This window comes from Triticum dicoccoides, chromosome 2B, assembly GCF_002162155.2.
Source record: "Triticum dicoccoides isolate Atlit2015 ecotype Zavitan chromosome 2B, WEW_v2.0, whole genome shotgun sequence".
NCBI classification, from domain to species: domain Eukaryota; kingdom Viridiplantae; phylum Streptophyta; class Magnoliopsida; order Poales; family Poaceae; genus Triticum; species Triticum dicoccoides.
The window spans coordinates 79,133,675-79,148,274 of NC_041383.1; the positions used below are offsets into that span (position 1 = coordinate 79,133,675).

At 42.8% G+C, this 14,600-nt stretch overlaps 1 protein-coding gene across 2 annotated transcripts; it reads left to right on the top strand.

Annotated features, from left to right (window-relative positions):
- Positions 1 to 8,218: 8,218 nt before the first annotated feature.
- Positions 8,219 to 11,560, top strand: LOC119362245 (protein WVD2-like 7). 2 transcript variants are annotated; one of them, XM_037627446.1, is made up of 7 exons: positions 8,219 to 8,422; positions 8,527 to 9,084; positions 9,173 to 9,571; positions 9,662 to 9,720; positions 9,946 to 10,042; positions 10,257 to 10,366; positions 11,216 to 11,560. In XM_037627446.1, the coding sequence occupies exons 1-7, from the start codon at positions 8,333 to 8,335 to the stop codon at positions 11,262 to 11,264; spliced, it is 1,362 nt and encodes a 453-aa protein (XP_037483343.1). In that variant the 5' UTR covers positions 8,219 to 8,332; the 3' UTR covers positions 11,265 to 11,560. The 2 variants fall into 2 exon arrangements, with proteins under 2 accessions (XP_037483343.1, XP_037483342.1); XM_037627445.1 differs by having other exon boundaries at positions 8,222 to 8,422; positions 10,257 to 10,370.
- Positions 11,561 to 14,600: the final 3,040 nt, after the last annotated feature.

Below are 14,600 nucleotides of genomic sequence, written 5' to 3' on the forward strand. Positions count from 1 at the left end.
TTTATGGCTTAGAACCGGGACTACAAACATTTTTGAAAGGTCACGGAACATATGAGATGTTCCATGAGATGAAATTGATATTTCATACTCATGCCCGTGTCAAGAGGTATGAGACCTCTGACAAATACTTTGCCTAAAAGGAGGAGAATTGCTCAACTAGTGAGCAAGTGCTTAGATTGTCTGAGTACTACAATGGCTTGAATCAAGTGGGAGTTAATCTTCCAGATAAGATAGTGATTGACAGAGTTCTCTAGTCACCATCACCAAGTTAGTAGAACTTCATGATGAACTATAGTATGCGAGGGATGACAAAAACGATTCCTGAGCTCTTCGTGATGCTGAAATCGACGATGGTAGAAATCAAGAAAGAACATCAAGTGTTGATGATTGACAAGATCACTAGTTTCAAGAAAAGGGCAAAGGGAAAGAAAGGGAAACTTCAAGTAGAATGGCAAGCAAGTTGTCACTCCCGTGAAGAAGCCCAAAGCTGGACCAAAGCCTAAAACTGAGTGCTTCTACTTCAAAGGAAATGGTCACTGGAAGCGGAAATACCCTGAATATTTGGTGGATAAGAAGGATGGCAAAGTGAACAAGGGTATATTTGATATACAGGTTATTGATGTGTATCTTACTAGTGTTTATAGTAACCCCTGAGTATTTGATACTTGTTCGGTTGCTAAGATAGTAACTCGAAACAGGAGTTACCGAATAAACAGAAACTAGTTGAGGGTGAAGTGACGGTGTGTCTTGGAAGTGGTTCCAAGATTGATATGATCATCATCACACACTCCCTATACTTTAGGGATTAGTGTTGAACCTAAATAAAATGTTATTTGGCGTTTGCGTTGAGCATTAATATGATTTGATCATGTTTATTGCAATACGGTTATTCATTTAAAATCAGAGAATAATTGTTGTTCTGTTTACATGAATAAAACCTTCGATGGTCATACACCCAATGAAAATAGTTTGTTGGATCTCGATCATAGTGATACACATATTCATAATATTGATGCCAAAAGATGCAAAGTTGATAATGATAAGTGCAACTTATTTGTGGCACTGCCGTTTGGGTCATATCGGTGTAAAGAGCATGAAGAAACTCCATAAAGATGGATTTTTGGAATCACTTGGTTATGAATCATTTGATGCTCGCGAACCGTGCCTTTTGGGCAAGATGACTAAAACTCCGTTCTCCGGAACAATGGAACGAGCTAGTGACTTGTTGGAAATAATACATACCGATGTATGCGTTCCAATGAGTGTTGATGCTCGTGGCGGGTATCGTTATTTTCTGACCTTCACAAGATGATTTGAGCAGATATGAGTATATCTACTTAATGAAGCACAAGTCTAAAACATTTGAAAAGTTCAAAGAATTTCAGAGTGAAGTGGAGAATCATCATAACAAGAAAATAAAGTTTCTGTGATTTGATCGCGGAGACAAATATTTGAGTTACGAGATTGGTCTTCAATTAAAACAATGTGGAATAGTTTCACAAACTCATGCCACCTGGAACACCATAGCTTAATGGTGTGTGCGAACGTCATAACCGTACTTTATTGGATATAGTGCAATCTATGATGTCTCTTACCGATTTACCACTATCGTTTTGGGGTTATGCATTAGAGACAGCTGCATTCACTTTAAATAGGGCACCATCAAAATCTGTTGAGACGACGCCTTATGAACTGTGGTTTGGCAAGAAACCAAAGTTGTTGTTTCATAAAAGTTTGGGGCTACGATGCTTATGTGAAAATTTTCAACCTGATAAGCTCGAACCCAAATCGGAGAAGTGCGTCTTCATAGGATACCCAAAGGAAACTGTTGGGTACACCTTCTATCACAGATCCGAAAGCAAGATTCGTTGCTAAGAATGGATCCTTTCTAGAGAAGAAGTTTATCTCGAAAGAAGTGAGTGGGAGGAAAGTAGAACTTGATGAGGTAATTGTACCTTCTCCCTTATTGGAAAGTAGTTCATCACAAAAATCAGTTCTAGTGATTCCTACACCAATTAGTGAGGAAGTTAATGATGATGATCATGAAACTTCAGATCAAGTTGCTACCAAACCTCGTAGGTCTTCCAGAATAAGATCTACACAAGAGTGGTATGGTAATCCAGTTTTGGAAGTCATGTTACTAGACCATGATGAACCTACGAACTATGAGGAAGCGATGATGAGCCTAGATTCCACGAAATGGCTTGAGACCATAAAATCTGAGATAGGATCCATGTATGAGAACAAAGTATGGACTTTGTTGACTTGCTCGATGATCAGCAAGCCATGTTATATAAATGGATCTTCAAGAGGAAGACGGACGTTGATAGTAGTGTTACTATCTACAAAGCTCGACTTGTCACAAAAAGGTTTTTGACAAAGTTCAAAGTGTTGACTACAATGAGATTTTCTCAACTGTAGCGATGCTTAAGTCTGTCCGAATCATATTAGCAATTGCCACATTTTATGAAATCTGGCAAATGGATGTCAAAACTACATTCCTTAATGGATTTATTAAAGAAAATTTGTATATGATGCAACCAGAAAGTTTTGTCAATCCTAAAAGTGCTAACAAAATATGCAAGCTCCAGCGATCCATCTATGGACTGGTGCAAGCATCTCGGAGTTGGAATATACGCTTTGATGAGTTGATCAAAGCATATGATTTTATACAGACTTTTGGAGAAGCCTGTATTTACAATAAAGTGAGTGGGAGCACTACAGCCTTTCTGATAAGTATGTGTGAGTGACATATTGTTGATCAGAAATAATGTAATTTTTTTTCTGGAAAGCATAAAGGAGTATTTGAAAAGAAGTTTTCCAAAGAAAGACCTCGGTAAAGCTACTTACACATTGAGCATCAAGATCTATAGAGATAGATCAAGACGCTTGATAAGATTTTTCAATGAATACATATCTTGATAAGATTTTGAAGTAGTTCAAAATGGAATAGTCAAAGAAAGAGTTCTTGCCTGTGTTGCAAAGGTATGAAATTGTGTAAGACTCAAATACCGACCACGGCAGAAAATAGAAAGAGAATGAAAGTCATTCCCTATGCATCAGTCATAGGTTCTATAAAAGTATGCCATGCTATGGACTAGACCTATTGTATACTCTGCCCTGGTTTGGCAAGGGAGTACAATAGTGATCTAGAAGTAGATCACTGGACATTGGTCAAAATTATCTTTAGTGGAATAAGGATATGTTTCCCGATTATGGAGGTGACAAAAGGTTCATCGTAAAGGGTTACGTCGATACAAGTTCTGGCACTGATCCAGATGAATCTAAGTCTTAATCTGGATACATATTGAAAGTAGGGAGCAATTAACTAGAGTAGCTCCGTGCAGAGCATTGTAGACATAGAATATCTGCAAAATACATACGGCCCTGAATGTGACAGACTCGTTGACTAAACTTCTCTCATGAGCAAAACATGATCATACCTTAGTACTCTTTGGGTGTTAATCATATAGCGATGTGAACTAGATTATTGGCTAGTAAACCCTTTGGGTGTTGATCACATGACGATGTGAGCTATGGGTATTAATCACATACAGATGTGAATATTGGTGTTAAATCACATGGTGATGTGAACTAGATTATTGACTCTAGTGCAAGTGGAAGACTGAAGGAAATATGCCCTAGAGGCAATAATAAAATTATTATTTATTTACTTATTCCATGATAAATGTTTATTATTCATGCTAGAATTGTATTAACCGAAAACATAATACATGTGTGAATACATAGACAAACATAGTGTCACTAGTATGCCTCTACTTGACTAGCTCGTTAATCAAAGATGGTTAAGTTTCCTAACCATAGACATGAGTTTTCATTTAATTAACGGGATCACATTATTAGGAGAATGATGTGATTGACTTGACCCATTTCGTTAGCTTAGCACTTGATCGTTTAGTATGTTGCTATTGCTTTCTTCATGACTTGTACATGTTCCTATGACTATGAGATTATGCAACTCCCGTTTACCGGAGAAACACTTTGTGTGCTACCAAACGTCACAACGTAACTGGGTGATTATAAAGGAGCTCTACAGGTGTCTCCAAAGGTACATGTTGGGTTGGCGTATTTCGAGATTAGAATTTGTCACTCCGATTGTCGGAGAGGTATCTCTAGGCCCTCTCGGTAACGCACATCACTATAAGCCTTGCAAGCAATGTAGCTAATGAGTTAGTTACGGGATGATGTATTACGGAACGAGTAAAGAGACTTGCCGGTAACGAGATTGAACTAGGTATTGGATACCGACGATCAAATCTCGGGCAAGTAACATACCGATGACAAAGGGAACAATGTGTGTTGTTATGCGGTTTGACCGATAAAGATCTTCGTAGAATATGTAGGAGCCAATATGAGCATCCAGGTTCCGCTATTGGTTATTGACCAGAAACGTGTCTCGGTCATGTCTACATAGTTTTCGAACCCGTAGGGTCCGCACGCTTAAGGTTTCGATGATAGTTATATTATGAGTTTATGTGTTTTGATGTTCCGAAGGAGTTCGGAGTCCCGGATGAGATCGGGGACATGACGAGGAGTCTCGAAATGGTCGAGACGTAAAGATCGATATATTGGACGACTATATTCGGACTTCGGAAAGGTTCCGAGTGATTCGGGTATTTTTCGGAGTACCCGAGAGTTACGGAATTTGCTGGGGAGTATATGGGCCTTATTGGGCTTTAGGGGAAAGAGAGAGGAGAGGTTGGGCACCCCCCCAAGGCCTAGTCCGAATTGGACTAGGGGGAGGGGCTGCGCCCCCTCCTTCCTTCTCTTCTCTCTCCCCTTTCCTTGACTCCTACTCCTACTACTTGGAAGGGGGGGGGGGATCCTACTCCCGGTGGGAGTAGGACTCCCCATGGCGCGCCCCCTCCTAGGCTGGCCGCCCCCTCCCCCCTTGCTCCTTTATATACGGGGGCAGGGGGGCACCTCTAGGCAGAACAACAATTGATCCCTTGGATCTCTTAGCCGTGTGTGGTGCCCCCCTCCACCATAGTCCACCTCGATAATATTGTAGCGGTGCTTAGGCGAAGCCCTGCAACGGTAGAACATCAAGATCATCACCACGCCGTCGTGCTGACGGAACTCTCCCTCGACACTCGGCTAGATCGGAGTTCGAGGGACGTCATCGAGCTGAACGTGTGCTAGAACTCGGAGGTGTCGTAGTTTCGGTGCTTGATCGGTCGGGCCGTGAAGACGTACGACTACATCAATCGCGTTGTTCTAACGCTTCCGCTTTCGGTCTACGAGGGTACATGGACAACACTCTTCCCTCTCGTTGCTATGCATCACCATGATCTTGTGTGTGCGTAGGAATGTTTTTTGAAATTACTACGTTCCCCATCAGAAACGATAGTCAACTACGGTCCTTCTCCTTACTACATAGGGATCAGACTGTCTCCACAGTATCAGACCTGCATCTTTTCTGTCTTTCATGTTCTCAGCAATGGGATGGTTATCATCATGATCAAGTATCTTTGGCTTCAGCTTTCTGAGCACTTGATGTTCCTCTTTGTCTTCAACTTCTTGTTGGGAAACGTAGCATGCAATTTCAAAAATTTGCTTTCATGTGTGTCTTTAGTGTGTGAATTTTAGGATCTGGTATGTATGAATAAAAAGGAATGAATACTAAAATGCATCACCATATTGCGCTTGGCTATGATTTAACGGATGTGATGTTATCATTTCCCAATCACAATTAAGTAAACTATTTGCATTTACTTCTTAAATTGTTATTACTTACTTCGGGACCTTCTAACTTCTATATTTCCTTCCAATTTTATCGTTGGAAAATGCAATGTTTGTTAAAGCATTATGGCTTTGTGTGAGTTTGCTATCTCTGGATAGAAGGAAAGCAGGTTTCAATGAGGCTAAATATTACTTTTGTTTTTATGCTCACCTTGATCGTTCAACTTCTTAGCTATAAAAAAACACTCAACTATGATGATCATCATGTTCTATTATCCATTCCTATAATATCATATCTAGTAACAAATACTCCCTCCATTTTTATTTACTCCGCATATTAGCTTTGGTCAAAGTCAAGCTTTGTAAACTTTGACGAAGTTTATAGATAAAAATTTTAACATGTACAATAACAAATCAATAATATTATATTCATTATTGAATGTACTTTCGCATCATTTAGATTTGTTATGGTAAATATTTATATTCTTTTCTATAAACTTGGTCAAACTTTACAGAAGTTTGACTTCAGTCAACTCTAATATGCAAAGTAAATAAAAACGGAGGGAGTACTATGTTCCTTTTTAATTTCTAGCCCATGTCGGCACATAGGTTGATGACTAATTGTAATAACCAAGGTGAGTGAGTTGATCAATGAAGAGACCAACATTTGGGATGAACAACTTGTGTCTGACATCTTATGGTCGGTTGATGCCCTACATATCATCAACATAGCATTGGTAGTAGGAATGATGGAGGATTTTATATCTTGTGGCCATACAAAATCCGATCCCTCTTCGATTAAATCAGCCTATCATCGTGAATAGAATTTTCAGCATGGACGTAAACAGGAACGAACTTCTTATTTTCATTGCTCTTCTAGAGAAATTTTGTGAAAGAAAATCCGACTGCTTATCTTCTTCAAATATAAGAAAAATGCTTGGAGAGTGATGAAGGGAGCTCTCCCATGGAACGGATCCTTGGTGAACATGTGTGTTATTTCGAGTGGCCAATGTCCGATTTGCTCTGTTCAATGTGAAAGCATCGATCACACTATGCTCTTGTGACCTAGTTAGAGAAATCTGGGGGCACCTAGGCTTGAGAGCAAAAATCTCTGAAGCTATTCGGGTTGACCGACAAGATTGTCCTCTACTTCAACTGTTATTGCATATGAGGCTGGCCTTGGCCTCGATTCCGACGGCAATTGAATGGGAGGAGCTGCTCGAAGTGGCTTCCTAGTACAGGTGTTGGGAGTGATCACAGGAAGACTGAGGTGAAGTGGTTCAAGCTCCGGCGAAGTCGAAACAGGCAATCCATGAACTCGGTCTTAATTATGCTAGAGCAAAGAAGAAAGTCATGGGTATTCACATAGGTGGTTGGGAGAAGTTGTTACTGTACTTTGCAAAACTTAACATTGAAGCAACTTTCGACACCCTTGAGAAAATAGGTGTTCATGGTGATCATGGTAACTTTATATCTTGTAGCAACTGTGGCACCTCATGTTGATTCTGGAGCTATGGTTGTGGCAATTGCTTTGTGGAGCAGTCCTATCTATGCAGAGCAGGTGGGGCAGAACAAAAAATTTGGTTTACTCATATTGCATGGATGTCGTTGACACGACGAATATTGCGGAGCTATAGCTATGTCAGCAGGGATCGCCGTCCCCCAGCTTTGGGAAGACTTGTGAATGAACTTTCATTATGAGCAATGGAATTAAGAAGAAAATAATCTTTTAGCCACTCGGTGATTCATGTTTTGCCCTTTGCTCCTTAGTGAAGTCATCTAGCTTCGCCACCGATGATTCAAGAACGATGGTTATAGCTCCTTTGCATGTCGTGATTTTGCTACCATCAAGTCCGGACACTGTCCTAGGGAAGCCAACCAAATCGTGCGTATCTTAGCTTGTAAACCGTGGAATTTGTTGCTAGTAATCACTTACATGCAATGCACGCTGATATTATGCATTTTATTAGTTGCACAATAATAGTACTTCCTTCGTCCTAAAAAGTTTGTCTTGATGTATCTAGGCACGTTTTAGTGGTAAACACATTCATGTCTAGACAAATCTAAGACAAGCATTTTTGGGACGAAAGTAATATTAGCCAGGACATTAATTTTGTATTAATTAGAGGCATATTGGGTATGTTATTACTTACAGGCTAAATGTGCACTAAATATCCTGAGCCCTCATCATTCAAGCAATCTAAGTCGTTCAATGACATGATTTGATGGACGAGATTAATTGTAATAGTATTGGCGCAATTGTACCGCTAAAAAAGTATTTGCTCAATAATGTGTCTTCTATCCAAATAATGTGGATAAAGTCGGCATGATGTTTTTCTAAAACAAAACAATAATCCATTCCTACTAAAGAACCACATTGATCCACATCTCTTTGATAACGCCAAGCTCGGCGCAACGGTCATTTCCGCAGGCACACTGTGCCCCAGCTCCCCCCAACGTACACTTGGGCTGCCCCACCACCACCACCGCCGCCCCACCCGATTCAAATCTGAGCCGGCCAACATCCGCGCACCACCACCAGAAGCGGCAGCGGCAATTACACTCCTGTCAGCCCCACTCCAGCGCAGCCCCCCACGCCGAACCCGCCGCCCAGATCCGACCGACCCCCATGGGCGCCGAGCCGGACCAGCCCCCCTCCCCGCCCCCGCCGGAGCGGACCGCGTCGCCGGAGCGCGACGCCCTCCGCAGCGACGACCGGGTAAGCAATAGCACCAGCGCATTCCTTTCCTTCGGCCGCGTCGCATCTGGGCCGTGTTCCGGTGCCTGATTTCGCGTTTCTGATTTGGCTCGATTGGTTCCCAGGACTGGAAGGCGGAGATGATGTCGGCGCTGGGGGAGTCGGTCTCCTTCGGCCGGTTCCTCGCCGAGCCGCTCGAGTGGGGCCGGTGGTCGGCGTTCGAGCACAACCGCTACCTCGAGGAGGCCGCGGGGCAGTCCCGCCCCGGATCCGTCGCGCAGAAGAAGGCCTTCTTCGAGGAGCACTACGCCAGGAAGCGGAAGAGCGCCGATGTCGAGGACGAGGAGGGCGACGAGGGGCGCGATGCTGATGCGGACGGTGCGTACGGCGAGGCCTGGTCGGCGGGCTCCTCGTGCATGACGGACGAGCCCGCGGGGGAGGAGACCGGCGGCGTAGATTCGGGTGCTCCGGATGATTGCGGCGCCGTCGCCGATGCCGCTGCGCCGCCGGTGGAAGCGCCTCAGGAGCTGGAGGCCGTTGCGGACGGCGCTGCTCCATCTTGCCGCTTGGATAGCACGGACGAGCAGCGTGGTGTGCAGGTTGCTGAAGCGAGAAAGGGGCTGCAGTTGGATACTGAATGTGCCCTGGCTGCTGTTGATGCCGTTGAGAAGCAACCGTTGCAGGTGACCTCTCAAACGAGAATTTTGTTCATAGTGCGCAGGTCAATGTTATACAAGTAGGAGTACTTAAAATCATGTGAATTATTTGCAGGAGAGTTCGATTGTCAACCAGGGTGTGGCAGATTCTGTGGAGAAGAAGAGGCATCCAATGTCGTCGCTATTTCAGAAGCCTGCAGAATTCAGTTCTCCCCCATCAGGAAAGAAAGTGCCGTCTTCATCAGCCAAAAGGCGGTCCATGCTTCGTCCTGCAAAGGAAAACAGCTCACCATTTCCTGCTACTGACAGTAACAAGCAAGAAGAGACTTCAGTTGCTCAGAAAGGGTCGATACTGGGTACACTGAACTTCAGGAGATGTGAAATAGGCGATCCTGCCTCCAGATCAAGAAATCTTGGCTCCACGATTGCTTCAAGGATTAGTCAGCTAGAGTCTGCAAGTAGGCTGGTGAAAGATATTCATCCTAAGGTGAACAAACAGAGGCGGACAAGCAAGGTTTGTAATTTCCTGATGCATTGTGTGAATTCAACGTTATGGAGTTTCCAGTCTCACAAAACACAAATAAGTTGGTTTGCTCTATTTCAGGGGTTCTGCAAAGACATTCCAGAAACAGCTTCCATAACAACTCAGCAGCATGAACAAAGGTATCAATCAGATGCCAAAAGTCAGCATAGCAGTTGATTGATATCTGATCATAGCAAAACAGTTTAACCTTACTTAGATGGAACTGAATATTCCAGAAATGAAAATTCAAAGCATATTGCTTTTTGCTCTGATGTTCTGATGTCTGTCTTATTTCTTTCTGAAATATGGTAAATGCGATTAAACATAAAAGCCATCATCTGACTGTCCTCTTGCATCATATCCAGGTCTCCATATGTCAGTGTGACAAGGGTCAAAGAAAAGTTTTTTGGTTCAACTGCGCCACCGATGCATCCGGAAACAAATATAGATAAAGAAAATATGGTAAGCAATAAAGCCTGAATGAGACAGTGGCACATGTTATTTCGAGTTATCCTCATTTGAATTAAATTTCTTTCAAGGAACATCACAATAAGACAATTTCTATGATTATCTTGTAAGAACTTTACTCTCTAATCAGTATTTGTTTCCAAAAGAAGACCAAAACGAAAAGGATTATAGTACATTATATCAAACCTTATGAGCAATTGTTATGCAGGGAAAAGCGAACGATGAAGCTGGATTGAAAGAAATGCATCAAAGCGTTCGTTTCAAGGCCAGGTCACTGCCAAATTTTTATTGGAGAAGTAAAGAATCAAAGGATTCAAGGCAGGTATAAATTGTGTCAAATTCAAAAGGCATTAACCATCGGTTCCGTGATGCTATTTTATGAATTGTTGTTTGATTTCTTATTTAAAATAAACCTTTTTAAAATACTGTGTTCTTAATGGTAGTTTGTGACAAGCAATTGGTTAGCAGCTCAGTTTGGAGCATAGTTGCTAGACATTCAGGTTGAGGAACTTTGTCACGGGTGGCTAAGAATGTCTCCAAATTCAAAGGAAAAATAACAAATGTCAATTAATTTGATTTGTTCTTTTTAACGTGTGTGTTAGTTTGATGAACTCTGTGGTGGGGGGTTAAGAATATGTCCACGTGTCCAAAGGAAAGAGAGAAAAGTATTTTCATGTCTTTTTGTAATGGTAGTCCGTGGCAACCAACTGGTTTGTAGTTAAGTTTCGAGAATAGTTGGTAGGAACCCAGGTTGAGGAACTTTGTCATGGGTAGTGGGTGGCTAAGAATGTGACCATGTTACTACTAGCTGACTAGCACTACTCCCTTTTGATCCATACTTTTAGCCACGCATGGCTAATGACCATGTTCCTTTACCCTGGTTCTTGCTGGTAACTATGGATGAACATGGGCCATGAACTACACTGGTATGCCTGAAACATTTCTGGATCATTTTGAAATTGTGACAGTGTTTCAATTCATTGAGTTTAAATCTCTAGCCTTAAACAAATGAGATCCAATGGATCAATAAATAATGATTTATATCTAGTTTATGGAAGTTGAAACTACCTAAGTACTGGTTGGTTCAGCACCAGTAATCGAAGTTGTGAATAGCCTGTTCTTTGATCAAAGTTGTGATCTGTGTTTCTGACAAGGGTCTTAATGCAGGGGGCACGAGAGACCCACCAAAATCCGCCGAACAGCGATCATAGACTGAATGATGATGCCAGTGACCCACACGGAATGAGCAGAGGAGCCTCGAAGGACAAACAAATATGTTGCTTCCCACTTATAAGGCGGTAGTAATAATATGCTTGTAGGCCGGCCTGTCAGTAGATAGTAGCTTATTAATTTAATTTGATTATGTTTGTGTAACCACCTATGGCTTCTATCGTAGTTATACTATTATTATTGGTATCCTATATCCTTCTAATGTATAGTCAGATTCCTTTTTGTAATCATGACTAGCATTTTCTTGCTTGGAAAATAAAGCACATGCGTTGAGAAGTATTATTCCGTGGTGTCTACTGGCAATGTTTCAACAAAGGGAATATATTAATATCGCGGAGATACCAATTACACCCGGCCTCTGCAACAACGCAATGTTGTAAAGACATTACGGATGCATGCAGCTAAAAGATCCTGCTACAGTGATCAATTCATTGAAGCTGCAGCACGAACCACCACCTAGACAACACTCGAACCTTGAAGTTCCAATTCTCCAAAAGCGACGACTTCAAAAAGGAAACAATGCAGAAGCACCGTCATCACCCCGATCCTACATATTAGGTTTTCACCCTGGAGAAGATCCACGCTCTCAAAATAATGCCTTCAGCAAGGTCACTGCCAGGGACAACTAATTAAGGCCAGACCTTGGGCTTTCACCCTGAAAGCTAAGACTCTATACTCTGACTGTGCTACTGATGCCGCTGCCATGAGTCACGAAACACCAAGCAAAGTCCTCATTGCCACGAAGACTCGATCCGCCATTACAAGGCCTTAGACATCAGCCACCATGACGTTCTCTATCACTTCTTCACCAAGGAAATCGAAATACCGACGTGTCCCATACAGTCAACATACAACGATGTTTCGCGTCACACCCTCCTGAAGCCACTCGGGCTGAAATCGAGGCGCACACGACTGGATCCCATCCGATCCAGAAATCTATAGGCGTCAAACACCCAATGAAGATCTCCAATAGAGCATTATGGAACTCGTCAATGACTAGATCCATGAGGGCCGACAACCGGCAGAACACCATCTTAGAGCAAAAAGAACCCAAAGACCACGCCATCCACCGCCCCCCAACAGTAGGCCTTTGATCTCGGCAGGCAGAAGGCGCCACCACCCGCACCACGCGGACATGAGTAGCTGAGCCGCACCGAGTTCCCCAAACCAGACGTCGTGCCGCCCTCGCGGCCACAGCGGCAGTTGATGTCGCCGGAGAAATCCGAGGACCCGCCACTGCCGTCAGCCTCACCGCCTTAGACCGGAGGCGTCCTTCGGCGGCAGCAGGGGAAGTAGGATCGAAGGACGAAGAGGTGGCGGCTGCGCTAGGGATCCGCTCGAGTTGCCCCTCCTAGGAGCGACGCAGGGGCGATCCACTTTTTTCGAGTTGCTTGTGTTTTTTAAAAGTGGGAGAGGGTACCGTCACAAATTTGCATCCCTAGCTGAGATTGTGAGTAGTAAGACTATACAACTACACTCCAGTTTTGAAAAAAGAAGTTTCAAAACAAAACACTCCAAATTCAACACAGAATATCGTATGGACATAAGCAAAAGGACACCTCTGATTTTACCAAGTTGGAAGTAACATATCTGATTCCTGTAAATCTAAGCCTAACAAGTAAGGGTTCGGATTTACTTCAGATCACTTACCTCATTGTTGGGCAATAAGTATCTAGGCCAAAAAGCGTTGTCCCAGGCATACTGGAAACCTGGTGATTCACATTTTTGGTCTTGTCTGATGGCGGTAAAGAAACATTTGTTCCGTTTTGGATCATTCGCGATAAAGGACGGTTCCGAGATACGTTTCTCGGAAGACAGGTGGCTAGGAAACGCCACTCTTCAAGAACAGTATCCGGCCTTATATCGCATTGTACGCGATAAGAATGATACTCGGGTGGCTGGTGATGGCTCTATTTGTTTTCCTTTTTTTGACCCAAATTTAGAGCTCTTGTGGCATTAAAAATCATTATAAATGTCTCATTGATCCAGTTGCATGTCCATTACGCATGATATCTAGTTTGCAATCATTTTTATTGTGAGCAATGCTTTGTCTTTATTTTTATTAGATTTTAGCCGTATTTGTTTTGTTGTGTTTGTAGGTAATTTCAACTCTCATAAACTTAGCATGATGAAAGGAGCAACCACTAATACCCCAGTCGCACACAATTTTTGGAACCGTGTGCTCAAGTGGGCTGATGATTTGGCTGGTTCATCACTGAGAAGAGAAAAACGCTTGCGATCCTAAAACCGTCCACATGATTGTAATTAGCCGATTCATGTGTGATTATGGTTTCAGTCGCCCATAATTCGTTTATACAGGACGTGTGTGATAGTACGTCTATCAATGATATTTTTTGTCTGCTCATCGTGCGTGATTATCAGAGTCATCGCACACGGTGTCTTGCAGGTGTGCTAATCTGCCAATCGCACACGCTTCTTTTTCTAAAATCGTTTGTATTGTTGTCATTCATTGCACATAGTTTGTTTTATTGAACCGTGTCCAACATCATGATGAGCACAATAGGTTTTTTCCTTTAACTTAGGCCGTGTTCGGCAGCTCTCCGGCTCCGTATAATACGGGGAGCAGACGGAGCGCCAGTTTTCCAACTCCAGAAAAATGCACTGCGGACCGCTCTGCTCCAGCCGCTTCAGGAGCAGAGCCGTGGAGCGGAGGGCCGCCGAACACGGCCTTAATGTACATGCAAATCATATATCCACTACATGCAGTTCAAAGGCAGACAATATAATTCATGTCACGCACGCACGCATTCTAAAGGCAATTCGGATTTTTAAGACGCATTCACGGCGTGTGATCAGTAGAGAAGCAAACACAAGGGTGGCTCATGTCCACAGAACAAAGAGAAAGAACTACATAACAAGAATCTAAGCTTCCTCCAAACGGAGTCGCCTTGCATTATGATATACTCCCTCCGTCTCAAAATAAGTGTCGCTTAGTACAACTTTGCACTGGAGTAATAAATTTGATAAGCAAGAATCACCCCACCATCAAAAAATACTCTAATCTATGCGTATCTACGGCCCTGTTTGGTTCAGCTTTTATTGATGGATTCCGCTGCCGCGCAGCAGAATCTGAACTAAAGGGCGAACCCAGCAGAATCCTATTCCAGAAATCCGCTACCAAAATTTGAACCAAAAGCGGAAGCAGCCCAGGACGTGCTTTCCAAAATCTGATTCCACTGCGGGCCAAAATCTGAAAAAGCTGTATCAGCTGGTTTGCCAAATGACCTACATCTTTTTCACATCAGATTTTCCACAACAGATTTTTCACAACTACTTTTAGAAATCAACAGCCGAACCAAAC

Excerpts from the sequence above, each read along its gene's own strand:
- LOC119362245 (XM_037627445.1), top strand. The coding sequence starts at position 8,333 with ATGGGCGCCGAGCCGGACCAGCCCCCCTCCCCGCCCCCGCCGGAGCGG. Across the intron at positions 8,423-8,526 it reads CCCTCCGCAGCGACGACCGG|GACTGGAAGGCGGAGATGAT; the intron begins GTAAGCAATAGC and ends ATTGGTTCCCAG. Across the intron at positions 9,721-9,945 it reads ACTCAGCAGCATGAACAAAG|GTCTCCATATGTCAGTGTGA; the intron begins GTATCAATCAGA and ends CATCATATCCAG.